Here is a 27249-nt window from a genome sequence, read left to right as displayed (position 1 = left end):
ATTTCCTCCTGGTCTCCAGTTGGATGAGGTCTTGTCTAATGACGCTAGTAATCTCCAAATGTGTCAGGGTGAGGAAGGGTGCAGCCAGAGAGTACTGAAAGGAGGGTACTTTGTCTATTCTGAACCCATGAAGCTCAAACCATGATGTCATCTGCACATACTATCATGATGTGTCTCCCTCCATGGTAAGCTGCCTAGAATACTCGAGAGCAATTCAAGCATATCAATCTCATAGCGACACCCATACACTGGGAAGAAATGATATTGATCTATGTAAGGCCTCAATCACGATCGGTGGTGCTGCTATCTTTGCTCTAATGAACTCATGCCGAACTAAGGCCTTAGCCCTAATCATCCTAGAAATCATGGATATCAACGATCGCTCCATTGATCTCCATCCCTCACATGCATCTCAATCTGTTGTGATGATCTAAGTTGGCCCCCATATCTGTACACCATAGAGTATGGCTGATGTGACCAAAGTGTCAAAGAGCCATAGCTTAGTTCATGGCTCCTAGAATTGCACCTATGCATACATCCTCTCTAGTACGCTTATGTAACAAGAATAGTGTATCGTGCTCTCTACGGCTCCTCAGTGCAATGTGCATGAAACCTCACTCCAACAGAATGAAAACACTGTAAATAATAGAACGACTAAGCAAACTCAAATGACTCAACAATAGACTCCGAACAGCATGAGACTCGACTAACTCATGTGAACCAGTATAGACTCTGACTGGCAGCACACTCAGCTCCAAGCCCAGAACTCATGGGTACAATGGGAGTGTCGAGGCTCAAATATGCAGGGGAGTGCAAATGTGTGGTGCTAGACTGAACACACGACGCAGGACTCAAGACTCATAAAAACCATCTACAACAGCATACCATACTAAAGCAAATATGAGCATATATACAAAAAGGGCAGCCAATGGATAACTCAAACATCCCTGATAGGCCACCTACATCTATCTCCGAACTGTGGCAAGGAAGAACTTGCCACGGTGTCCTCTAGACCGCCACTCCTGCCACGTGTCGAGTCCACCCAATGTAAACCCACGACCATGACCAACTGTAACTTTCTTCCGTGCAAAGTGACACTGTAGCCCAACTACAAGTTGCCCGCCACAAGACCACTCTCCATCCCGGAGAGTGGTTGTACTATAAAACTGCAAGAGTACTATTGTGGCATGTACACTTGAGGGGGTGAAGACGCCCATATGCGGCTGTCTACTGGCGTTTAGACGATGGCGGTGGGGGCGGATAGAATGGCCAGTAGGGGGATGGAGGCCAAGCGTATGGTGGAGAGCAGTGGCCATATCTTGGAGGGTACACTGGGTATGGCGCACCTGCCCCTGCCCCATGAGCAGCAGGTGGTGTAGCGTGAGAAGGTGGAGCAGCGGATGGTAGAAAGCCGATAAAGGCACTATAAAGAGAAGCATAATGTGACGAGGGCAGCTAGGGGAGCAAGGCTACTGATGGTCCTCCAAACTGAGATGAAGCAGACCATGGGTGCAGAGACTCTATAGTTGCGGGCTTCTCTGTGCCCTGTGAACTCACAAAATTATCTATCAATGCATGCTCTTATACTGCCACTTCCGCAACACTAGTAGTTCTTGGAGGAACAGTAGTCACGGATGGAGCTGGCTGCAAAACTGCTAAAAAATGTGCTTGGGCGCAGGAGGGACATACTTGAGTGACTATGGAGGGAAGCTCCTAAACCGTTGCCATATCATTTGCCTCTTTTAGTTGCATCTGTAAAGTTCTGACCACTTTGTTGAGATCTTGCACCTATCTATTGAGAATTCTCATGCAATCTTGAGTTTGTGCAATCAACACATCCCTGTCCATCGATCTCTGAATGTGGCTTCGAACTTCCCTTTGCATAGTGTCATATATTCAAGCCGTGAATATCCTGAAAAGTGAACGTTGCATCTACCATACTCTGAAGTGCCTTTCTATTGCCCTTGAGTTAGATGCCCCTGCACTAGTAGTAGGGGGCACTATTGTTTTAGGAGGCAAGCTAATAGTAGGGGACAGCCTCCTTCAAGTCGGAATGGGTGGGTGTCATTGGGCAGCCAACAGTGTGTATCCACATGGCATCATTGCCCCAATCATGTAGCGCTTTAGTGTGCCGCAACCATGGTCAACAATGAGCAAGGGAAATCCACCCTCGACCTGAGGAAGACGAACCACGACAAAATCCAAGCTGAATGTGAAGTCATGTACCTACACAGGCACCTTGTCTAATGTGCCCAAGGGGTAGATCCTTTGGTCTGCCAAAGTCACTGTGAATGGGGAGGGTCTAGTCAACTGGAGACCTAATGACAGTATAGTGAACTCAAACATCAAGTTGATGTTAGATCCACCATCCACGATTACACCTGAGAAATTGCGCCCTAAAATAGACACAGGGCTCCTGTAATCAATAAGAGGAGCGGCGGGATAGGAGATCATGTAGGACTCAAAGGGCTACATTAGGAGGTGCCCGCCACTGGACCCTGCACCGAGGTACAAAGATTGGATGACTGTAAGGGTGTCACTTCGAGGATTTGCATCCAATCGAAGCATGTCATAGAGAGACACTTGCTGAAAGGTGTTCTTCAAGATAGTTTCGGCTGTAGGTCTTTCTCCTTTGATCAAGGCCTGCTCTGGTGCCTTGTGCATTTGCTGCAAGTCAGCCACTGCTTCCAAGAAGGCCCCATCAATGTCAGATAGCATGGATGTAGATCGGCCTTTGGCACCAATGGATGGCTTGTCACGTGTTGTAGGTAGACTAGGTTGTGGAAGTGGGGATAGAAGTGTTGGACCTTCTGGAAGACTGAGGCCGAGGGCTGCCCTATGTGCCCAAGTAGCACGTGACGGCTGAGGGATGGTGCTCACTGCAATCAGGTTGATCTTTGGAAACGTGAACTCTTGTTGGTTCGGACTCGGGCTTGAAGATGTGGATGCCCGTTTCTTGGGACAATCCTTACTGTAGTGATCCTTAGCCTCGAGGCAATGACGACAAGGAGGAGAACCTTCAACAGGGGACATTTGCTTTGGTAATGCCCATATTCCCCGCATCTGTAGCACAAAATGGGCTGATTGGACTAGCGACTCAGGGGGCGAGATGGTCTCTGCTCTATGCTGCATGGAGGTGGAGGCTGAGATGTAGAAGCTTTGAGGGGTTGAGGGAGCATTAGCATGATAACATCTTTTGAGATGGAAAAGTACTTTGCATACCTTGCATAGGAGGCGTTGTCAGCAAAGGTGGCATGTGGTTGAAATGGCCATAGAGGAAAACCATATTGGATGCAGGTGCCAAGCCTTGTTGAAGCGTAGGGGCGCGGCTCTGTTGTAATTGACGCAATCCCTTCAGATAGTAGCACTCTTTGTCGTCATGTCCGGGCTTCTCAAGGAAGTGACAATCAGCTCAAAGTGGGCATTCCAGCAGAGGATGCCCGGGAAAGCTGCATGAGCTACACCAAACCATAGCCTTAGACTCCTACTAACCTTGAGCTCCTCTAGCTACCGCTTGATCTCGTCCAAAGCCTCTTGATGTGGAGGCTTCTCTTGTCGAAGAGAGGAGGATCTCTCCTCTTGAAGAGCTCGTTGTAACTTCAATGCTTCAAGTTCCCTGCGTAGAGAAGTCAAGGGGTCAGATGGACTTTCCAAGAGTACCGAGGCAGTCTCTACATGAGGAGAGTCGTTGAATAGCTTTCTTGCCCCTTCTATCCTAGTAGCAACAGCGACAAACTCCTCCAGAATGGCTTTAGGTCGGAGACTCTCTCGGAGTTTTTGTTAAAAAATCTTGGAAAGAGCCTTCTCCACCCACTTCCTGACCATGAATTCTCTTGGATGCTTGGGGAGCTTGGCAACCAGCGACTTTGTTCTTGTCATGAGTTTTACAAAAGTCTCATTTGGTTGAAGCAATAGGTTTGCCAACTCGTCCAAAACCTTCTCTTGGAAGTCGCTTGGTCTGAAAGCTTCACAGAACTGTTGCCGTAGTGTTGCCCAAGTCGTGAAGAGGTTCTCAGCAAACTGACTGTACCATTTATCTGCTAAGCCATCCAAGGTGGACGGAAAGAGCACTAAGTAGGCATCTTCTTTGTTTAGGCCCCGACCTCTACAAAGGGATACAAACCTCCTAACGTGGTCGTCTGCATCCTCCGTGGAGAGTCCTTTGAAAGTGGGAAACTTGATGCTCACCTAAGCAAGAACGCTTGTCAGCTCCTCCATGGCTGCTTGTTCAAGAGCAACAGTAACACAGTTGGTGGAAAGTGTATTGGAGAAAGTGATGTAACCAACTTGGACACCCCAAGTCAAGATTCTACCGCGACGGAACAGAGATTCACTTCAAAACAGTTCACAAAGACGACCGGCCCGGTGTAGTTCCATGCCAAGAGATATTGGTCCCAAAGACTAGCGCCACTTTTGGTATTTCTTTTTATATTAATTTGTGTTCAAAGTACGAGGGCCCGCGGGTGCTCACTCTCAGACTCTGCGACCAGATGCTCCGAGTAATGAGCCCCAAAGGCCACTTATAAAGATTACATGAGGTTGCTAAAAGCAGAGTCCCCAAAAAGCTTCTCAAACTCAAAAGCAAGAGCCTCCAAAAGCTGCCAACGTAATTTGCGGAGACTGCAGCGCGTTTTGTGGCCATCCGTACAATCAACGTAAAACACGGAGGTCCGTACAACCAGCATGATTCGCGGATATCCATACCGCATCCACGTCAACAGGTTCCTTTGCTTTATTTTAATGTGTCCCCTCATCACTTGGCCATAAGTTGGGACAACTTATAAGGTTGCCATGTCACAAGTTTGTGACATACCCCCCTCTTGAAAGAATTGTAATCGCCCTTGATTACGCCTACAAACAGACAAAGGCCATAAACTGTCTTAGTGGACACTGACTGTTAGTATCGACGCACTAGACACAACACATCTAGCACTTGTACAAATCGACAGCCACATCATCGGACATCACATGACAAATCACATTCAAATTCATTCCAAATCTCAAACCATGATTAATCGGCAACGTATTTAGTAATCGCATCTAGATCCAGTCGGGACCTCACAGATGCCCAATTAACTAATCCTTATTGCAATCATGTCTATAGAGATTTATGAGACCGAAATGCTACAGTCGTTTCGTCTTTCAATTCCTGCACTCAAACAAGTCAAGTACAAATCAATCAATTTCATTTTTGGAAATTCCAGTTCATAAAGTCATACAACAGAATACTGTCAGCCCATCAGTATCCCTGAAACCCAAAGGGACATCACTGACTCTATTCCAAAATCGGGGTAATCCGTTGACAAAGGAGCGGAGCGACTCCCCTCTTGTGCAAACCCGCTGCACTAGATTCACTCCCCATCATCAGGCACATTGCCTTTAAAAGGCTTCAATAGACTCACATGAAAAGCATTGTGAATCTTCCAAGAATCGGGTAGTTTCAGTCTAAAGGAGACATCATTAATCTTTTCTTTTCTCTGGAAAGGGCCATAGGATCTCATGCTAAGCTTTGGAAAAAGCCGCTGCTTTCCCTTTTTCTTTCTTAGGCATGCCTTCTCAAAACGTAAGAGCACCCAATCGTCTTCTTTTAATTTCAAATCGCGACGGTGTCGATCTGCTCCCTTCTTGTGTCTTTCTTGAGATTTCGCTAAAGCCTCCCGGACCTTGGCAAAAGCATTGTCCAAGTCCCTCGTGTACCGGTCAACTTCAAAAATCTTATCTTTCGTGCTTAGGCGGAGCACCTTCAATGATCTCAAATGGCGCCTTCCCCATCGAAGAGTGGATCGTGTTATTGTAGGCAAATTCCACCAAGGGCAAAAAAAAATCCCATTGAGTCTTCTCATCAGCAATGTAAGACTTCAATAAATCCAATACGACTGAATTTGCAATCTCAGATTGCCCATCTGTCTGCGGCTGGAAAGATGACGATCTGCAACCATGTACCAATGTTCTCCCAAATAGCCTTCCAAAACAAACTCGTGAATCGAGGATCTCTATTAGAGACTATTGTCTCATGCATGCCATGTAATCTGAAAATCTGATGAACAGTCTCGCTAAATGATCCGGCTTGACTGTTTTCTTCATTGGAACAAAGTGAGCTTGCTTGCTAAATCTGTCGATGACAGTTCAAATGCCATCATGCCCACTCTGTCTTCGGGAGATCAAAAATGAAATCCATAGCATACTTTCTCAGGGGCGAGTGGTAATGGATAAAAGCTGTAACAATTCCTGTGCTTTATGCCTGTCAAACATACCAAGCAACTGCGTACAAAATCGTCCACATCCTTCTTGAGTCTCAACCAAAAGAAGTAACGCTTTACACCTTTCAAGGTGGTGTCAATGCCGCGGTGACCCGTAAAAGGTGGACAATGGCATTCAGTTAGAACCTTTTCCCTCAACGGCTTTGTAATGCACAACATCGTTTTCTTCATCAAGTAGCCCTCCCGTATGGAATATCCCGCTACTACCTCCCCATTCTGTATTCGAGTGAATACATTAGAAAAATCTGGAGCTGTGGCATACTGATCGACCATGTCCTCGAAGCTTCTATGATGAATCACGAAAATAGCCAAGACTAACAGCTTCGGGGACAAAGCATCTGCCACCAAGTTCTTTTGTCCCTGTACATGGACAATCTGGAAGTGAAACTATGACAAGATGTTAGCCCACCGCATCTACTTTTCCGAAAGCTGCTTCTGTGACAAGAAGTAGGGTAAACTCTGATGATCAGTGAAGACCGTAAAATCGGTTCCGAGTAGATAATGTCGCCACTAGGTAAGATCATGGATAACCGCCAAAAGCTCTTTCTCATAAATATGTGTTGTCAATTCCGGCTTTGAAAACAATCGGCTCTCATAGGCAATGACATGGCCTTCTTGCATTAAGACCGCACCCAGACTACGACCACAAGCATCACAATATACTTCAAATGACTTTTGCAAATCCGGCAAAGTCGATATTGGTCCCGTAGTCAATTTCTCTTTCAATGAAAGGCAATCACCTCTGTGGATCCCCAAGAGAAAGGGACTCCTTTCTGTGTCAGAATGTGCAAAGGGGAAGCGACCTCTGCAAACTTTCGAATGAACCGCCGGTAGTAAGAACACAAGCCCAAGAAGCTTCTAGCTTCATGAACATTCTTCAAATCGGGCCAATCACGTATAGTCTCAATCTTGGCCGAGTCCATCTGTACTCCTGCTGCTGAGACAATGTCTCAAAAAGTGTATCTACGGCAAGAAAATTTCACTCTTTTTGGCATTGATAACTAACTTGTGATCTCGCAATGCCTGAAAGACATGTAGCAGATGGTGTCTATGTTCTACCTCATCCTTAGAGAAGACTACAATGTCATCAAAGAAAGTGCCGACAAACGATCTGTACTCTCTAAAAATCCTATCCATCATTCGGTTGAGAGTCGTTGGAGCATTGGTAAGACCAAAAGGCATCACCAAAAATTCATATAAACCGAAGCTCGTCCGAAAGGCTATCTTGTAGACATCTCCCGGCGCGATTCTGATCTGATGATGTTCGCTTTTCAAATCAATCCTACCAAACAAGAGGATCCATGTAGTCGGTCAAGAAAATCATCGATCCTTGGAATCGGAAATCTGTTCTTGATGGTGATTTTATTGAGAGCTTTGTAATCAATGCACATTCTCCAAGATCCGTCTTTCTTTAAAACCAACAACACCAGAGAGCAGTAGGGTGAAGTACTCAGCTGGATAAGACCCTTTTCCAAAAGGTCTTTCACTTGGTTCATAATCTCTTCATTCTAGGCTCGACTAACACGGTAAGGTGGCCAGTTCGGTGGTGCGCTTCCAGGTATCAGATCAATAGTGTGATCCTCACGACGAGATGGTGGCAACTTGCCTAGCAGGCCCTCACAAAAGCAATCGGCATGAGTGTGGAGAAAATCTTGGTGGTCTTTATCAAGTTCACACATTCGTTTTTTGTTCATCATTTAACTCTCTCAAGTAGATCAAGTAAACAAACAGACTGGATTTCATTAATTTTGAAACGGCCGAAGCCGATACAATAGGGACAGACTCGCCCTTCAGTTTTACATCAAGTATAATTTTTCGGCCCTTTTCATTTGTCAAAGTCGCTTTCTTTGCTCGATAATCGACCATGGCGTTGTTCTTATGGTACCAAGGGACACAAGGAGGACGTCACAACCTTCCAAGGGCATTATATAAAAGTCCTCGTGCCCCAAATATCCCTGACAATGCAACCGAAGTTTTCCAATGACAGCTGTAATGGCTATGTCCTGTCCGGGTGTCGCTAGAACTGCCTCTGCTGGTGGTCCCATCCTATCAGGTGTAATCTCGAGCTGCGCCACCAATTCAGGTGAAATGAAGTTGGCCTTGGCTCCTCCATCAAAGAAAATCAGGGCTTCTTGATCCTTGACCCAAGCTCGGCAAAGTTCTGTACTTTCATCAATCATGCTTGGATCAGTACCCATGCAATCTGGAACCAGTCCTGCTTTTCTGCCACGTTCCTCTGCTGCTCTCGAACTCTCTGGCCTGTCTTCATGTTGTTCTTGCGGTGCCTTTTTGGGGCACGTCTTCCCCGCATCCAAAACACTTCCCTTCTTTGATGTAATTGGCCCTCTCACGAAGAGTGAGCGAAGGTCGTGTATCCTTGTCTTTCTTTTCTTGGAAACTCTTTCTCTTTCTACTTTCATTGTGAGAGGTCTGTTGGGTTTTCTGAGTCAAGATCTCATCAATGAGGTAAGTCAAATTTTTCGAATGTATGGCAAAACCCCGTTTCGCATGACCCATCAATTCTTGAATAGAATTCGACTTTTGTTCGAGGCAGTAGTCTCGGATCTCTGTAGGGAGTCCGCAGCAAAACCGCTCAATATGTTCCTTAAACGAGACCTTCTTAAAGAGGTTGGTAGAAAAGAGTTCCAAAATTTCTCGCAATAAGCATCTAAAGAATCTCCCTTGGTCATTCGAAGATGATTCCAAGCGGTTCATATATCTCGTTCGTACTCCTGAGTCAACCAAGAAGAAATAAAGAGCCTTTTGAATTTCAACCATTTAATTGAAGCTTCCTTCCTCAAACAAAGAGTGGACCACCATGTTCGAGCATTTCCCTTGAAGAAAGATGTAGCCCTCCTAATCTTGGAGTGCTCTGAGTAATGTCCTCCAAAGACAGTTGAATGAAGGCCAAAGCCCTCGGATCATCTCGGACCCCAGAAAAGATTCAAACTTGATTGATTGTCCACCTTCTTTGAATTCTTTTACTTTCTTGCTTTTGTCTTCGAGAAAGTCATATTGGTTGGCTCTGTAAAAATGTTTCTTCTTTGCATAAAACATGTGGTCGTCGAAGTCCGAACTGTCTCAGGATGACTCCTCTGTAGAACTGCCAGAAACTCGGCAAAATTTGGACTTCTTTGCCTTTTTCTTGCCCTTTCCGAAGCTTTGCTTTTTGCTTCGCTTTTTGCCTTTTCTATCTTCTTCGCTCGAGTCAGAAGAGCTAGAAGAACTGTCATAATAAGAAGAAGAAGAAGAACTGGATAGTCCTTCAAATCGTACACGTTTCTTCTGCCTAGAAGATTGACGACCCAAATAACCCGAGAAGTCAGTCCCTTTCTTGTGCTTTTTCTCTAGCTTTTTGGATTTGTTGTTTGCGTCCAAAAGCCGACTGATCTGTGTCTGAACCACCTCTTGTAACTCTTGCTCTGTAACATCCTCGGAGAAGGAGGTTTCTTGATTGCCGGTTTGATGGGTGGTTCTGTGGGTGTAAACCCCTCGTCTACCATGGTCAAGAAGTGCTCACTATACAGCATCTTCGGAGGGAGAGGCTGGTCTAGGTGCGATCCATCTCTATCTGATGTAGAGGTACTATAGATCCTGTCTAAGTAATGTGTTCCTCTCACTATGTGAGAGCTGGATGAAGAGTGAGTCCAAGTTGTACTAGAAGGGTGGTAATCTATCCATGTCTAATCCATGTGCTCCAAACCACTCTCACCTACCAATACCAAGAATCCTGCTCACCCGACTCTTAAATCTGTCTAGAGGCCTTGAAAAGGCTTTGCATGTGAGTCTATCTGATGGCATCTCTCTCATCCTGTGAATGAGGCAAATTCTCTGAAAATAAACCTTGACTAGCATGGGTGGAGTCACTACTCGAATAATGTCGTGTGGTACTGAGGGCTTTCTGCTGAACAAGAGTGATTCCATACATATCTGTGGTCTCTCAATCTGTGTCCAGGAGGTGGCTGATAATCCAGGAGCCCATACTGCTGCACCATACATCAAAGATGTGACCAAAGTGTCAAAGAGCCACCCCTTGGTGCAGGGCTCCTAAAAGTGTGCCTGGTGACAATCAAAATGACGGTGCGTGACCTTTGAGACCCTAGATGTCAGTGCGGAACTATAATGGAGCACTCCGCCTAGATGTTTGAGGACAGCTTCAACCATATGGACATGGCCATGTATACAGAGACTCATCACTGCAAAGGAAGTCGACTGCCAGATGTACGGGGATATAGGTGGGAAAGCACCTTCCGTCCACAGGTTAGAAAGCCAGGAAGCACTAGAGGTTCAGGAGGGGTAGCCTTACTTTGCAAGCCTACACCTTGAAAGATATATTCTATGCAAATAAATGTGATTGCTTATTTTACATTCTTTAAACCATAAATTTCATCCAGGAAACGATTGCATCTTAGAACATCCTTGTTTTCAAGACCACACCTTTAAATATTTATTTTCGTATAACTGAAAATATTCGCTCAATAACAAAGCTGCTACTCCACTATCAAGCACAATAGTAAGGCTCATTTTTGAACGGCAGGCGTAAAGAACTGACCAGGTAAGTTCTCTCCTTAACAGTGCAATCTTCAATCATCCCAGTTACCTGAACAAATGCCAATCTGATGCTCCCCAAATCAGGAGCACTTGTATCAGTTGACATTTTGTAGCAACCTCAAATATTAGCACAGAAAAGTACAACTACTTGACCCTCTAAGAATAGCAGACCTGTGCCATGCTTGTTCATAACTGAATATAGAACTTCTCATTGGTTTAACCAACCAATCCTTAGATTCGTCTGTACCTATGGAGCAATGTACCATGATTACCATTATGTTTAAAAAAAGTTTGAGAAAAACATCTTTATGCATGAAACGTACTTCTTTTTCTTAGAGCCGATACAAATTTCTCATCCATCTTTGTGCTAGTGTAAATAATAGCAGGTTGTATCTGATCTTTTACTAAAATTGGATAAGCGAAAAAGGTCAGCAACAGTTCTATCAGCTGAAAAGTAAATCGTGAGTACACTGCAAGTTAGAAATGAAATCATATTCGGCAAAAGAAATCGGGAATGCCACACATACAGATCTGGATGCAAGAATAATCTTCATCGCCTTCCTCCCAGGCTTCTAAAACAGAGAGCTTTTGGTCCAAACAATCATAAAATGCCACTCCAAGCCTGCAGAAAGCTCAAAAGCGTGAATGCTAAAACCATGTCAATCACATAGAGCATATCAAACAGACTCAATTCCAATGCGCTCATAAAAATGTTCAAAGTCTTGAATGTTAAAACCCCGTGGATCACACACAGCATATTAAACATAGACTCAATTCCAATGCATTCTTCAAAATGTCGGTTTGCAGGTTTCCAGGTCCACCAAGTGTGAACCCACGACCAACTGTAACTGTCTTGTCTTTCCGTGTAGAGTGACATTGCAGCCCAGCTAAAAGTTGCCTGCCACAAGACCACTCACCCTCCCGGAGAGTGGTGGACTGAAAGATCTGCAAAAAGCTCTGCTACTATGTACACTAGAGGGAGAAGACACCCAGGAGCTGCTAGCCACTGGTGGTCGGATGATGGAGGTGGAGGCGGGTAGAAAGGTGGGTCAGTAGATGATGGCCAGGTGTATGGGGGAGGGTAGTGGCCATATGTATGAGGAGGGTACACTGGATAGGGAGCACCCATCCCATGAGCAGCAGACTCGGTAGGGTGAGAAGGTGGAGCAGCTGGTCGAAAGTCGGGAAAGGGGAGCAAGATGGGACGAGGGGGGCTGGGAGAGTGACGCCATGGAGGGTCCTCGAAACTGTGAGGAAGTTGACCCTATGTGTAGAGACTTCATAGTAGGTGGTGGTTGTTCGGCTCCCTGAGAATCCCCCGAATGAGCTTTCGAAGCCTCCGCTTGTAGTGCCATAGCAGGAACATGAGTAGAACTTGGAGTTGTAGTTGTCAAGGATGCAGCTGTTTGTGAAACGGCTATAGACTGATGTTGAGCGCAAGAGGGACACACTGAACTGACCACAGGGGAAAGTTCTTGACCTGCGGCCATATCATTTGCTTCTTTTAGCTGCATTTGTAAAGTGTGGACTATGTGTTTGAAATCATGTACCTATCGAGTGAGAATTCTAATGCAATCTCGAGCCTGAGCAATTACCACATCCCTATCCAGTGATCTTTGAAGGTGGCTACGCACTTCCCTCTGCATACTGTCATATACGGCACGATGGAGCCCGTTAGTACTCTGCAAAGAGATGGCTGCATCCAAAATAGTCTGAATTGCTTTTCTATCCGCATCGAGAAGTCTGTCGGCATGGGGCAAAAAGTTGACAAATGGGTCACCTTGCCCACAACTAGGTGCCCCTACACTAGGAGTAGGAGTAGCCGGCACTACCGACACAATTGGGGCGTGTGTTTGAGCGCCTGCAACAGTAACAATAGGTGGAGCAAAGGTAGAGGTGGCCACAAAACTGACCCCGATCACATTTGTTGGAGTTGCGGCCTTGACACTGGAGACTTTAACCTGGGACTCTGAGAAAGGTAATGTTGCCAACTCTTCAATTGAGTCTTTACGTACCTTAGCCCTTTTGCGTAGAGTGCCTTTCCTTTGGGCGCCCTGGATGGACCTGATTGCTCTTTGGCATTACCTTGCGGATTAGAGATAGCAGTGGCATCTGCTTTCTGCTGCATACTTTGCACTACCCAATACATAATGGGGGTTGCATAACAAATAAACCTCTCAACCTTCCCCTTTCTTTGTGTCCGAAATCTCTTTGCCCTGTCCTGCAACGCCTTAAAGAGCATATGGTGAAAAGGATAGGGCAGACAGTGGCAGAGACAAAAAAATGCATCACACAACTAGAGAGGAAGGAACCACTACCTTGTCCGGAGCAAATGGTGAAAAGGATAGGGCAGACAGTGACACAGACAAAAAAATGCATCACACACGACTGGAGAGGAAGGAACCACTGCCTTGTCCGAAGCGCGTAGTAAAAAGTAATACTGTAAAATGGAGTACAACTGTTGATTCCTGGTATATTCCGTATGTGAGTGTGTCAACAGCTCTTTGCACGCAATAGCAGTGTCTTCAGGGGAGAGATTGGAGAAGGTTTTAGTGGTGGATAAAGGTACAGGCACGTTCAGTATTCCCAATCGCACGCCCAACATCCTCCACTGTAAGAGTAGCTCCATTGAGTTTCGAAGAAGTGAGTAAAAGAGCACTCAGTTTAGCATTGGAAATGTTGCAAGATAGATCTACCTGAGCCAGATTGTGGAGACCAAGGTGTAGTAATTGTTGCTGAGAAAAAACATCCTTGAGTACTGGGTTGGGGGCCTGTAAGTGATATATCATAAGTAGGGGTACCTTGGAGATGGCACCAAAAGGGCGGGGCACCTAGAGAGTGGTCACCTTGCCTGGAGTAACTGATTGGGGCGAATCATCATCGGAGGATTCCTCGAGCAGTTGCTTTGAACTCGAGGCATAGTCCGACTTGCTTTCACTGCTATCCCCAGAGAAGGCTGAGAACTCCTGCTCAGATTGGAGGTGTAGTTCGCGATTTCTAGTGCAAACCATGGTCGAGATCCTGAATGATAATTGACCTGTGAACTGAGAAATTGTCATCAACAAAATTGGCGAGATTTCCCAAAAGTAGCCCTGCACTAATGCACACCCATATACATATACAATTGCATTGTGCCGCAATTGAGTAGAGCTGTCAAAGCATGCGCTCTAAACCACACCCATATAAATTGAGATACATGCAACATAGAACCAGAGTAGCATACAATGAGCATACGACCGCGCAAAAAGATTTGACTGTATCTTCTGCCAGAGCTAGCACCAGGTTGTGAGCAATGAGCCACAAGTCACTCTGTCTGTAGGGTGGCCAGGGAGGAATCAACAATGGTCAATAAGGAGAGAGGAGAGGTTGCGATGGAATTGATAAACCAGATAATGAGTAGGACTGGGCGTGAGTTGCAGGCTAGCGTTGAAAACGATGTGCAATGAAATTGCCGTGAAACGAAGTGTGTAGGTAATGTTAATATGCTGCCAGATGGTATTGGCTGCGTTAAAAGTTAAAAGCCAGATCAGCGTTGATAATAAACTTACATGGCCTGCAAAGGGCAAACGCCGAAAGGCGAGAAAAATTGGATGAGAGCGAGCATAGGACGAAGGGCGAATGGCGAGCAAGCTGGGCGAAGGCGAGACCTGGACGAGGGTGATCGCGAGGCCGAGGCCAGGTTGGGGCGAGGGCGAGGGCGAGGGCGAGGGCAGGCAAGGGCTACTGGCGAGGTCGAGGGCGAGGAAGTGAGGACGAGGAGGACAAGCAGCTGCTGAGGCGAATGGCGAGTAACCCGGAGGGCAAATGGTGATTGATGCACAGTAGCGCGAGGGACCACAGGGCGAGGACCACCCAATTGCACCAGGGCAAGGACCATCAATTGAAGTTGAGAAGGATAGATTGATGCAGAAGGGCGAGCACCATCAATTGAAGTTGAGAAGGATAGGCCACTTGCAACCACATAGCCCAGAAGATAAATTCGAAGGGAAACAGCGCTCTCTTGAGGAGCTTGAGAAGGATAGACAGATTCACTCGTTAAGAATAGAACAACTTCCCGAAATCCAGACATTGCAACACAGGTAAGTGCTCACAAGTAGCTGGATTATTGAATGCATCTTGCGGCTTGAATTGTAAATGAACATTTTGAAAAGCACCCCCACACCCGCTCAGTGAGAGTGATCAGAGACTCAATAGGTAATGAGGAGTTAGTGCCAAGAAGTAGCTGTAGAGAAGAGAGTGATATGATGAGTGACCCAGAACTAAGATTAGGTGAGGAAGATTAAAAGTACACCCGGATAGAAAAGCATGAATAGCATACACTTGGTGCTTTGCACGAATACACAACGGAACAACCAGAACTTAAACCCATCAACACAAATTAGACCTACTCAGATAGAAGAGGTGAACTTAGACAGAAGAGGTGATGAAAGCAGCTACTGAATAGTGAGACTCGGCTCAGACCATCAGAGTGGAAGCCAATAGAGATTTTTAAAGGGCGGAATGATAGCACTTAATCCGAGAGCCATTGACAAGGGGCAAAGGGAGGCCTTCTACCTTGGCAAAGGGAGGCCTTCTAGGGTGGATAATTGAACTCCTCCTTGGGGCAGAATCTCCTGCACTTTGTAAGGGCCTTGCCAAGCAGGGATAAGCTTTTTGGATTTCCTTTGATAGCGAGCCCGATAGAGTAGCACTAATGATCCGGGCTTGAATTTCAATTGGCGAAGATGACGATCATGGCAGGCCTTACGACAGAGCTGTTCCACTTGGAGTGAATTGGAAGCTAACAAGCGACTCTCTTCCAGTTGGGAGAGACGATAGATGTAGGCAGAGCCCATACCCCAATCAGCACGAAGACTGCCTACTCGAGGGGAGCATGAGTTGAATTTGAAAGGAGCTATGGCTTCCAAACCGAAGGCTAGTTGGAAAGGGTGTGAGTGGTTGTCGCTTTTTGAAGGAAGTGCGATATGCTCAGAGGGTGCCGTGGATAGCTTGAGCCCATGAAGCTGGATGGAGATGGCATGCTTTCCGTAGGAGGGTGATCAAAACCTTGTTTGCGCTCTCGGCCTACCCATTGGCCCTAGGGTAATAGGCACAAGATTTGCAATGAAAAATCTTGTAGTTGGCTAGCAAATTTGAAAACATCCATTAACAAAGTGATTGCCCCGATCACTAGTGATCTCCAGGGGACGTCCAAACCTGCACAATATATTTTCGTACAAAACTTTGCCACAGTATTTTCAGTGCAATCAATTGTTGCCAAGATCTCTGCCCACTCGATAGCGTAATCTGTAACCACAAGCAAATACTTTCGACTGTCTGGTTGAGTCGGGGGAGAAATTGGACCCACAAAGTCTAACCCCCATCTCTTAAATGGTAACCACGCCATTAAGACCGACAGAGGACGGTTCAACTCCTTATTTGGTTTCGGTCCACAACACTGACAAACATCACAAGCTTTGACATAAGCGATTGTATCCCTGAATACATAAGGCCACCAGAGACCACTTTGTAGAATTATCTGGGCCGTGATGTGATCAGGGTGATGGCCACCAGTGGGACCATTGTGGGCATCCTCAAGAATATGCTCAACTTCATGGGGAGAGACACACCGCCTTAGAATACCATACGGGCCCGACTTGTAGAGCTTGCTGCCAATGAGAGTGAATGGTCGAGACTTCAACAACAACCTTCTCTTTTGCAAGGGAGATGCATTCTCTGGGTACATGCCAATGGATACCAAATGCAAGGCATCACCGTACCATTCCGGAGTTTTATCCATCTTAAAGAGATTGTTATCTGGAAAGTCATCCACAATCCCTGTAGCTTCTTCTCGAGTTTCAATGCGAGAGAGGTGGTCATCCATGACGTGATGCTTGTCGGGACAAAGGACCACCTCAAAATCAAACTCCTAGAATAGAAGTAACCACCTCCACACTCGACCTGCTACTTGCGGCTTATTAAGCAAATAGCGCAAGGCATGGTGATCAGTAATAATTGTAAAGTAGACTCCCAATAAATAGTGACGAAATTTTTGTAGAGCATACACAATAGCCAAACCTTCCCTTTCTATCTTGCTATAGTTGTGCTCTGCTTTAGTGAGTAGTCGACTTGCATATTGAACAGGCCGATCCAAGTTGAACTCCTTGCTAGGTTGAGTCAGCACAGCACCCACACCCATTTGACTGGCATCCGTATGCACATGAAAAGTGAGAGGCCAATCAAGGGCAACTAGAATAGGTGCCTCAGTTAGGTGTTTTTTGAGGATGCTTCAGCCTCGGGCTTTTACCATTTGAAGGGCACAATAGCATTGGTCAGCCGTGTCAATGGTTGAGCCACCTGTGCATACATATGAATGAACCTGCGATGATAGCATGTGTGGCCTACAAAGCTCTGAACACCTTTTGGATTGATGGGAGGATGATGGCTACGGTCTTCTCCAGGTCGGGCGCTAAACCTTTAATAGACACAACATGGCCTAAAAGTGTACCTTCAATGACCAAAAAACGGCATTTGTTTGGATTGAGCTTCAAATCTGCCTCCCTGCACCTGTGGAAGACGACAGAGAGCTGAGCAAGGTGCTCTTCTAGATTCTCCACTGGGTTGAGCATTGAGCACCCGAGAAGGTTGGAAAATCGTCCATGAATATGCGACGATGATTCTTGAGCAAAGGACAAAAGATAAGTATATTGTGCGATTGAAAGACGATGGAGCATTTTTCAGCCCAAAAGACATTCTAGTGTAAATGAAAATACCCCAGGGAGTCACAAACGCCGTTTTGAGTTGATCACGTGGATGGATGCCCAATTGATTGTAGCCATTGAACCCATCCATGAAACTGTGAAGTATGTGTCCTGCCACATCTTCGAGCACACGCTCAGTGAAGGGTGTGGGGAAACCATCTGGGATAGTTACCTTGTTCAGATCACGGTAGTCGACGCACACCCGGATTTTATTGGATTGCTTCTTAGGCGCTATGACCATGGGTGATAGCCACTCAAAGTGCTCCACTGGTACAACAATCCCTGCTTCTTGCATCTTTTCTAGCTCTTTCTTGACAGCTTCTATATACTTAGGGATGAGCTTGTAAGCTCCGCCTCTGGATGACTTAGCCCCTTCAACTAGAGGGATAGTATGGACACCCAATTCTGGTGGGATGCCTTCCAACTCAATGTAAGACCAAGCAAAAACATCTTTAAAGGAGTGCATAAAAGAGACCACCTGATCGAGTAACACGGGATGATCCCATAACCAAGCGGCTAAGAGGATGTGACAAGGGTCGTCAGGGTCACCCAAGTTGACTTCTCTGACCGGATTAGGAGGTGTAGTTGGTGAGCATGCATCATAAGATGAAGATTGAGCCGCCTCTTGGAGCTTTGAGACATCATGGGCTAGTGTCTAATCGATGTGAAAATCAGCATACTCTTCTTGTAACCATCCTGGTGGAAGCTCCTCGAAGGGTAAGCCCTCAGATACAGCAGAGTGCTTTTGCATGGGCGGGGAGTCGGACACAGAGGAGGCTAAGGGGAGAGGTGAGACATTGGTGAACTCTTGCAAAGGAAATTTCTTCCCCCTTCTATAATGTGTCATAGGTTCACCAAGGTCGATGGCTTCCATCAAGGGGGCAACAAACTCATGATCTTCAGTGATTCTCACACTGGCTTCTGGATGATGTGGCTCGCTTGTCTCAGACGGAGGAGCAAGGGAAGAGGTTGGATCAGCAGGCAAGGGTTGAATAGAGACCACATAGCATGGTAGCGATGTGGTAGCCTCCAACCACTGCAGTAGATCTTCATCAAACCCGTCAAGTGGGGTAGGTTGCTTCAGATCGAGGTTGGACTCCATTGACAAAAAGAACTATGATGGACCATTGGATCCATACCTCCTTCGAGTCGAATTCTCCCTCAACCTAGGGAAGACGACCCACAACAAAATCCAAGTTGAATGTGAAGTCTTGTACCTGCATAGGCACCTTGTCCACTATGCCCATTGGGTAGACTATCCTCTGGTCGGCCAATGTAACTGTGAAGGGAGCAGGGCGGGTAGGCTGCAAACCTAAAGCCAACATAGTGAACTCTAGCATCAGATTGATGCTAGATCCACCATCGACTATGACACCAGAGAATTGGCCCCAAGAATAGATACAGTGAGACGAGGACTCCTATAATCGGTGACGAGAGCGGTGGGATAGGAAATCATGTAGGACTCTGAGGGCTGTACAGGGAGGTGCCAGCCACTAGGCCATACACCTGGGTACAAAGACTGAATGACTGTAAGGGTGTCACTTCTTAGACTTGCATCGAGCTTTAGCATGTCGTAAAGGGAAACTTGCTGAAAGGTGTACTTTAGGATATTTTCTATTGTAGGCTTCTCGCGTTTGGACAAGGCGTGTTCTGGGACTTTGATATGCTGCAAGTCTGCTTCCAAGAAGGCCCCATCAATATCAGATAGCATAGAGGTTGGTCGGCTGTTGGCACAAGGGGGTGGCTTGTCAGATCTTACAAACGGACTAGGTTGTTGTAGAGGAAATGGAAGAGCTCGACCTTTAGGAAGACTGAGGCCTAGGGCTGCTCGTTGTGACCTAGTGAGGACACCAAAGGGCTCCTTCACTTACTGCACCCTATCCTTAGGAGTAACCACATGTGGAGCAGGTGACGGTTGAGGAATGGTGCTTACCGCAATCAGGTTGATCTTCGGAAAGGTGAACTCTTGTTGGTTCTAACTTAGGTTGGAAGAGGTGGATGCCCATTGCTTGGGACAATCTTTACTGTAGTGATCCTTAGCCTCAGGACAATGACAGCAAGGCGGAGACCCTTCGGGCAGGGGACGCTTTGGTAATGCCCATATTCCCCACACCTGTAGCACAAATTGGGGCGATTGGACGGACGAGGCAGGGGATGAGGTGGTCTCTGCTCTTGCTACATGGGGGTGGAAGTTGAGGTGTAGAAGCTTTGAGGACCTAAGGGGGCACTAGTATGATAAAAACTTTGAGATAGAAAGGTGCTTCGCCGCTTTGCATACATTGCATAGTAGGAGGGGTTGTCAAGAGAGGGGGCATGTGGTTTGGATGGCCATAGGGAGAAACCATATTGGATGCACGAGCCAATCCGTGTTGAAGCGTAGGGGCGAGGCTCTGTTGTAAATGTCGCAGTCCCTTCAGATAGTAGCACTCCTCGTGATCATGGCCAGACTTCTCACAGAAGTGACAATAAGCTCGAAGCGAGCATTCCTGTGGAGGATGGCCGAGAGAACGGCAAGAGCTACACCAGACCATAGCCTTAGATTCCTAATGAGCCTTGAGCTCCTCCAGCTCCCGCTTGATCTGGTCCAAAGCTTCTTGATGTTGAGGCTTCTCCTGTCGAAGAGGAAATGATCTCTCCTCTTGAAGATCTCGTTGTAACTTCAGCGCTTTGAGCTCCTTGCGTAAAGAAGTCAAAGGGTCAAAGGGACTTTCCAAAAATGTTGAGGTGGTCTCTACCTGAGGGGGGTCGGTGAAGAGCTTCTTAGCCCCTTCTATCCTAGTAGCAACCGCGACAAACTCCTCCAGACTAGCTTCAGGTCGGAGACTCTCTCGGAGCTTTTGTTGAGAAGCCTTGGGAAGAGCCTTCTCCACCCATTTCTTGACCATGAATTCTCCTAGTTGTTGAGGAAGCTTTGTGACCAGAGACTTTGTCCTTGTCATGAGTTCTGCAAAAATCTCATGCGGCTGTAGCATGAGGTTGGCCAATTCATCCAAAACCTTTTCTTAGAAGTCCCCTGGTCTGAAAGCTTCACAGAACTGCCTTCGTAATGTGGCCCCCGAGTGGTAAAATGGTTCTCAGCAAACTGATTGTACCATTTATCGGCTAAGCAATCCAAGGTTGATGAGAAGAGCACTAGGTAGGCGTCTTCTCTGTTAAGCCCACCCCTGCAAAGGGAGACAAATCTCCTAGCATGGTCGTCTGCATCCTTTGTGGAGAGTCCTCTGAAAGTCGGAAACTTTATATTCACCTTAGCCAGGACGCTTGTGAGCTCCTGTTTAGGAGTTGTTGCTCAAGAGCTTGTTGTAACACAGGGGACGAGAACTATATTGGGGAAGGTGACCTGGGAGGTGAAGAACTGTTTGAGGGAGTGGAGGTAACCGCGTGGGAAGGTAGGGGTAACGGGGCTGGTGAGCTTCTACTCGACACAAATGGTTGGCCCTTTCGATGGTAGTACTTCAGAGGACTCAGTAATGGACTTTGTCAATCTTTGGACTGCCTCATATGTGTCATGCAGTAATCAGAAACCCACCCAAGCTTTGGGCACTAAGACTTTTACTTAGTTGGTCCAGACTCCACTAGACCAGTGTGAGTGACCTCGATGAGAGACTAGCCAAGGACGAGTGACTAGACCGGGACCAGAGACTAGACCAGGACGAGTGACTAGACTGGCGGACGAGAGACTAGACCAAGACGAGTGACTAGACCAAAACGAGTGACTAGACCAGCTGGTCTAGGATTGAGCTGGACAAACCAAGCTCGACTACTCTAGTCCAAACTAGCAGACCAACACAGGCAAGAGCTTAAACGAGCTAGCTCCTCGACTTGTAGGCACAACGGAGTGAAACTTCAGTTGAGGTCCCACCGGGCATGCCAAAAATGAGATCACCTATAGCGAGAATAATGTGTCGTGCTCTCTATTGTGGGTGCTCCTCAGTGCAATGTGCGTGAAATCTCACTCCAACAAAATGAAAACACTATAGACAATGAACAAGATAGCAAACAGCACGCTCAACAATAGAACCTGAACAGCCTGAACAGCCTGGGACTCCACTAACTCAGATAAACCCGTACAGACACTGGCATGGCAGCACACTCTACTCCAAGCCCAAAACTTGCAAGTACAATAGGGGTGTCGATGCTCAAGATATGCAAGGAGGGTGCAGTGTCTGATGTAGACTCAACTCGTCGCTAGACTCAAGACTCATCAACCGTCTGAAACAATATATCACGACTCAAGCAAATGTGAGCATATATACAGCCCCAAAAGGGCAACCAACAAATAACATCAAGTATCTCTGAATGTCCAGCTGCACCTATCCCCAAACAATGGCGAAAAAGAACTGGCACGATGTCCTCTAAACCACTACTCCTGCCACATGTCAAGTCCACTAAGTGTGAACCCACGACCAACTTGTAATTGTCTTGTCTTTCCGTGTAGAGTGACACTGTAGCCCAGCTACATGGTGTGAGCTTGTGGTTGTTATGATCAAAGGTAAAAAGGTTTTCCTTAGTTTTTTGTTGGCTTTTGTACATATAATATAGTGGTGTTTTTGCTTGCTTGGGTGACCATAGCTAGGGCTATAGCAATATAGGAGGAAGCTAAGTCGAGTATAGGTGAGGTTGTGTATATGCAATGCTGAGTATATTTGTGAGTGGAGATTGGCCCAAATCTTCTAGTGGGAGCCAGTTTTTATCGTACTCATTTTCCTTGTGAGTATGGAGGTGTTTTAGAGGCCACCCCCAAATCCTTCACAACATGTCACCCAATCTCTCTCTCTCTCTCTCTCTCTCTCTCTCTCTCTCTCTCTCTCATGCCGGGTCACCACGTCATCACTTTTGTGACATCTCAACCCACACTCCCACCTTCTTCACTGTAAATATGATATGTGATACCATTGATAGACGACACACAAACAGATGGCATGATCATGATGATCTAGTCAATGAGCATTGGTATCTTTGTTGGCACACATGTTTGGCATACAATGTACATGTTTAATAGAGCCTATGTGAATATTTTCCCTATGCTAGCATCCTAAGCCTTACTTGAGCTATGAAGTAAACATCCTATGACACAATCTATGATGTCACCTTTGCACTACATCTTGGCTATAAAGCCACCTCTTGTACATTCTCATTGTTGTAGTTGTTGCAATTTTAGTTCCAATGTTCAATTGAGTTTCATCTTGTGTCAAAACACTCTCTCTCTCTCTCTCTCTCTCTCTCTCTCTCTCTCTCTCTCTCTCTCTATATATATATATATATATATATATATATATATATATATATATTTCTAACATGGTATCACAACAGGATTAGTATTCTCTTAAGATCCTAATTGCTCTCAATCCTATTTTCTTGCTTCATTAAAATCCTAAATATTTATTCATTTTATTTAAAAGGCTTTAGCTCTTTATCCATTGGAGATCATACTAGCCAATAGAATGACTTACTACGATTGTGAATAAGGTTCTTGTCCTCTTGTGACTTGGCACCCTTTGCTTTGCTTTCTTGCAACCGTACCCACCGATGTATGCATAGCGGCTTGCCCTTGGCACCTCTTCAAACATTGGTGCCATCATTCTTGGCTCTTCGACACTCCCGAAAGGTACACCGCCTTCATTATCTCTTGGCTGAAATTTTCAGCTTGCTATCGACAACCACAAGGAGCTTCTCTTTATTGAAATTTTCAGCTCACTATCGAGAGCCGCAAGGACTTTATCTCAGCTGAAATTTTCAGCTCACAAACGACATCCACAAGGGGCTGTTTTTTAACTCTTTGACCTCACTGCCTCAATATTATGCAACATCGGCCTCAATATTATGCAACATCGACACACAGTGACATTTTCAGCCCTTGGTTGCAGCTATTTTCATGCCACACACAATGGTGGAATTATGCATGCTATATCGAAAGATGGTGTTGCAACAAGATTACAAAGCTTATGCTCTAAGCAAGCCACATTCAAAGCTTCTTCACCATAGAAATTTGGACCAAGGGGGGAGAAAATCAACACCAATGGAATATTCTTCAAAGCTTGGACGATCCAAGAAAGTTTCTGGGGCTTTCTGAATATCTACCATTTCTCGGGATTTCATAAAAATTTCAACTTTAATGCATTTCATGAATAATTGCAAAGGTTTTTCCCGCAAAATTTACATATAGTTGGTTTAGACATTGTTGATGCTCTTAAAGCATGTGATAAGACCACCCATGCATCTTTCCTTGGCATTTGATAAGTTAACCTAAAGAGATCACTTTTTACTCTACCCTAAGGATTTGTCTTCAAGGGGGATTGATTGGCCTCTAAGTCATTTAAAGGATATGTGTGGCCCAACCTCTAAACCTTGAAACACATGCCTCTAAGCCAAGTTGGCTTTTTTTCAGCTTCTGAGCCATGCATGGTTAGTTTATCTGTAGCCATGTTGATGCATCATCACCTCTAAGCCTATCAAGGTCCATGCTGGCTTTCCGTCCATTCTGTTTAAATCCAAACTCCTTTTTAGAGCTTAGCGCCATCTTCTATGTTAGCTCCACCTATGAGCTAAAGGGAGGAACGTAGAGAGAGAGAGAGAGAGAGAGAGAGAGAGAGAGAGAGAGAGAGAGAGAGAGAGAGAAAGAAAGAAAGCCCATAAACGGTGCGCGTAACCTGCATGAATCAGCCTCCTACACCCTCGCACCTCTCGTCCTTATCCTACCTATTGAATTTTCCTACCCGCATTGCCTTCATGCACAATCATAGCCTTTTGCATTTAGCCCACATTATGCACACAGCCAGCAACTTTGCATATGCAAACAGCCACCACCTTTTGCACACTTCTCACCCCAGCCTTACACAACCCATCCACGTAGTCAGCATTGCTAGCTTAGTCGGGTTAGCTCCACTGGTTTGCCGAGCCTCGATCTGTTTGTGGAGCCGACAAATACTTACTTGGGACTACTATGCCATTGACGGAGCCCGGCCCGCTGCTACCTACATTAGCTAAGGTGTGGTTCCACAATCACTTGCTGTAGAAGCGGTAGCACAAGCAAGACTTGCCATCCATCTTACAAGCAAACCAGCTACTTCTTGTTGCCATGTATATGGTAGTGATATGTGCGAACACACTTAGGACCATCGGAGCACTTTTTTCATTAGGAGGCTTTTTTCCCCCGTGTTTTGTATGTACTCCCATCACACGGGGACTATCTTATCTTGTATTTGCACACTTAGAAATACACTCTCGTTTCGTGTGCCTTGAGCTTCTTCTCCATCTCCAAGTTGTGTGCATTCCTGCGACCCTAACTAAAAAATTGGTATCAAAGCAAGTCGCATCCCCTCGAGCATAGTCACAGGCGTCGCAAGCACCCCCCTTGCTCACTTGCAAAGATTTGGGTGAGCTTTGATGAGTGTCGTAATGAAACATTGTTAAAGGTTTTGATGTGCGCCCAAGTTCTGTGGATTCAGGTTCTGTGGAGGATATTGCAAGTTCTAGCAGCAACGTTCTAGCAGCTTTGCTCCTGCTGCTCATGTTGTTTTACCTTCAATTGAACAAGCTCGTTGGGATAGTAGAGATGCACAGGCACGAGCATTGATTGCGTTGTTTGTCAAGCGCCCCATTACTCCTCACATTCATTTAGCAAAAACAACAAAACAAGCTTGGGACATTCCAATTGGATTGTATGCAGGTCACAATGACGCAAAAATAGCGTACCTACGCAAACAGCTAGAATCAAAAGTCATGCATTCAAAAGATGATATAGACATTTTTCTTGCTAAAATCAAAGATATCAATGAGCAACTTATAGTTGTAGGGTGAAGTCATTCCCGACCATTCACTTGTGCAAACCGGTTGTACTATGGACCCTTTGTTCTAATCGAGGAAGGGAGTATATGTCAAAAGAATTTGATGCATTTCCGGCTAGTCATGGGATAAAACACCAATATACACTACCTTATACACCTCAACAAAATGGTGTTGTTGAAAGGACAAATAGGTCACTTATAAAGATGGCACAATGCATGGTCAAAAGCCAAGCTTTGCCACATGCTTTTTGGCTAGAGGGTGTCATATGTGTCGCCTACATACTTAACGGGTATCCCACCAAAGCTTTGCAGTCTATGAAGGCATGGCATGATAAGAAGCCATCTATTGGTCACTTGTGTGTTTTTGGTTGCTTGGCTTGTGCTCTAATTCCGCAATAACACCACAGGAAATTGAATGATAAGACTGCCAAATGCATCTTTGTTGGTTACACTGCTAAAAGCAAGCTTTACAGGTTATATCCTCCGCAGTAGAAACATATCTTGACTTCTCGAGATGTTGCTTTTGTGGAAGATGCAGCTCAACCCTTGTTGTCATATATCAAAGAGATGGGTGTAAGCTCACATGAAATTTTTGATACCGTGTTGCCTCTTTTCAATGGTGGAAATACAAATGTAAGATTCTCATTATGCTTCTTGTGCATCAAATTATTACGCTTTGGCTGTGTCAAGTATGTGTGACGAGGTTGAACCTTTAACATTCAAGGAAGCACAAACTTCAGAGAATTTAATGGCTACCATGCAAGATGAACATGATGCACTTTTGAAGAGCACTACTTGGGTCTTTATGTGACTTGCCTCCTAGCAAGAAGGCCATTGGTACAAAGTGGGTTTATAAGTTGAAACGTAAGCCAAATGGTAGTATTGATTGCTACAAGGCAAGGCTTGTTGCAAAAAGTTATGCTCAACAAAAGGGCATTGATTTTGAAGAAACTTTTGCTCCCACTTGTCGTACGACTACTATTCTTTTCATTTGTGCATTGGCAACTTACTTTTGTTGGATGTACATCAATCGAGACATTAAAACCGCTTTCTTAAATGGTGACTTGTATGAGGAAGTGTATACTGCAACCTCCTCATTTTCTTAAGAAAGGGCAGGAAAAGAAAGTGTGCAGATGTAATAAAGCATTGTATGGTTTGAAGCAATCTTCTCTTGCTTTGTATGAGAAAATGGACGACCGTTTAACTGCACGTGGCTTTCAAAATAGTCGAGTTAAGAGCACTTTGCATGGAAAACGTACGAATGATGTATATCTTATCATTGTTGTGTATGTGGATGATTTACTACTCCCTAGTCAGAATGCGACCAGATTTCAGACATCAGATTTGGGGCTTTTGCATCATTACTTGGGCATTCAATTTAAGTAGTGTGGTGAGAGTATCGCATTATGTCACGCAAAGTGTAACAAACTTGGATACCCCAAGTCTAGATTTTGTCGCAACACAAGAGAGAATCCCTTAAAATACTTCACACCTTAAAAAATCACAGTTCAATTTGGTCGACACGGCCCGACGTAGTTCCGTGCCCAGAGAGATTGGCCCCAAAGACTAGTGCCCCTTTCGGTATTTCTTTTATATTAATCTTTAAGCAAAGTACAACTCCTGCAGGGTCCTCGCTCTCAGACTCTGCGTCCAGATGCTTTGAGAAGTGTGGCCCTTAGGGCTCTTTTAATCTTACAAGGAATGCCAAAAGCAGAGCCCAAAAGCAGTCAAACTCAAAAGCAATTGATTCTTAAAGCAATGATCCCAAAAGCAATTGTTCACAAAATCTACCAATTAAAAGCACCAATGCAATTTGCGAAAATCCGTACAAGCTGCCACGTCAGCACTGTCAGTGCAAATCTCGAAAATCCGTACTGTCTTGCCACATCAGCAGTCAGCGCAAAAGCAAGG

At 45.5% G+C, this 27249-nt stretch overlaps 1 protein-coding gene across 6 annotated transcripts in view; it reads right to left on the bottom strand.

The window, feature by feature from the left end:
* MSH5 (MUTS-homolog 5) overlaps positions 1-27249 on the bottom strand; it is a 246404-nt gene that overhangs the window by 181318 nt on the left and 37837 nt on the right. For 2 of the 6 annotated variants that reach the window (XR_015186334.1, XM_086499441.1), the window contains exons 1-5: positions 12827-13016; positions 11339-11433; positions 11135-11215; positions 10983-11058; positions 10813-10876 (exon numbers count right to left, since the gene is read on the bottom strand). Coding sequence is in view for 3 of the 6 variants with exons in the window: in XM_086499441.1 (XP_086355567.1) it covers positions 10813-10876; positions 10983-11058; positions 11135-11215; positions 11339-11433; positions 12827-12960 (450 nt within the window). In the remaining 3 variants the exon portion in view is untranslated. Of the gene's footprint in view, positions 1-10812; positions 10877-10982; positions 11059-11134; positions 11259-11338; positions 11434-12826; positions 13020-27249 lie in introns of those variants that run through there. The other 4 variants (XR_015186333.1, XR_015186335.1, XM_086499439.1 and 1 more) reach the window with 4 other exon arrangements.

Source organism: Adiantum capillus-veneris, chromosome 25, assembly GCF_014529385.1.
Source record: "Adiantum capillus-veneris isolate H3 chromosome 25, ASM1452938v2, whole genome shotgun sequence".
NCBI lineage: Eukaryota > Viridiplantae > Streptophyta > Polypodiopsida > Polypodiales > Pteridaceae > Adiantum > Adiantum capillus-veneris.
Note: the sequence above shows the minus strand (reverse complement) of the source record. Positions and strands in the feature narration are given on the sequence as shown.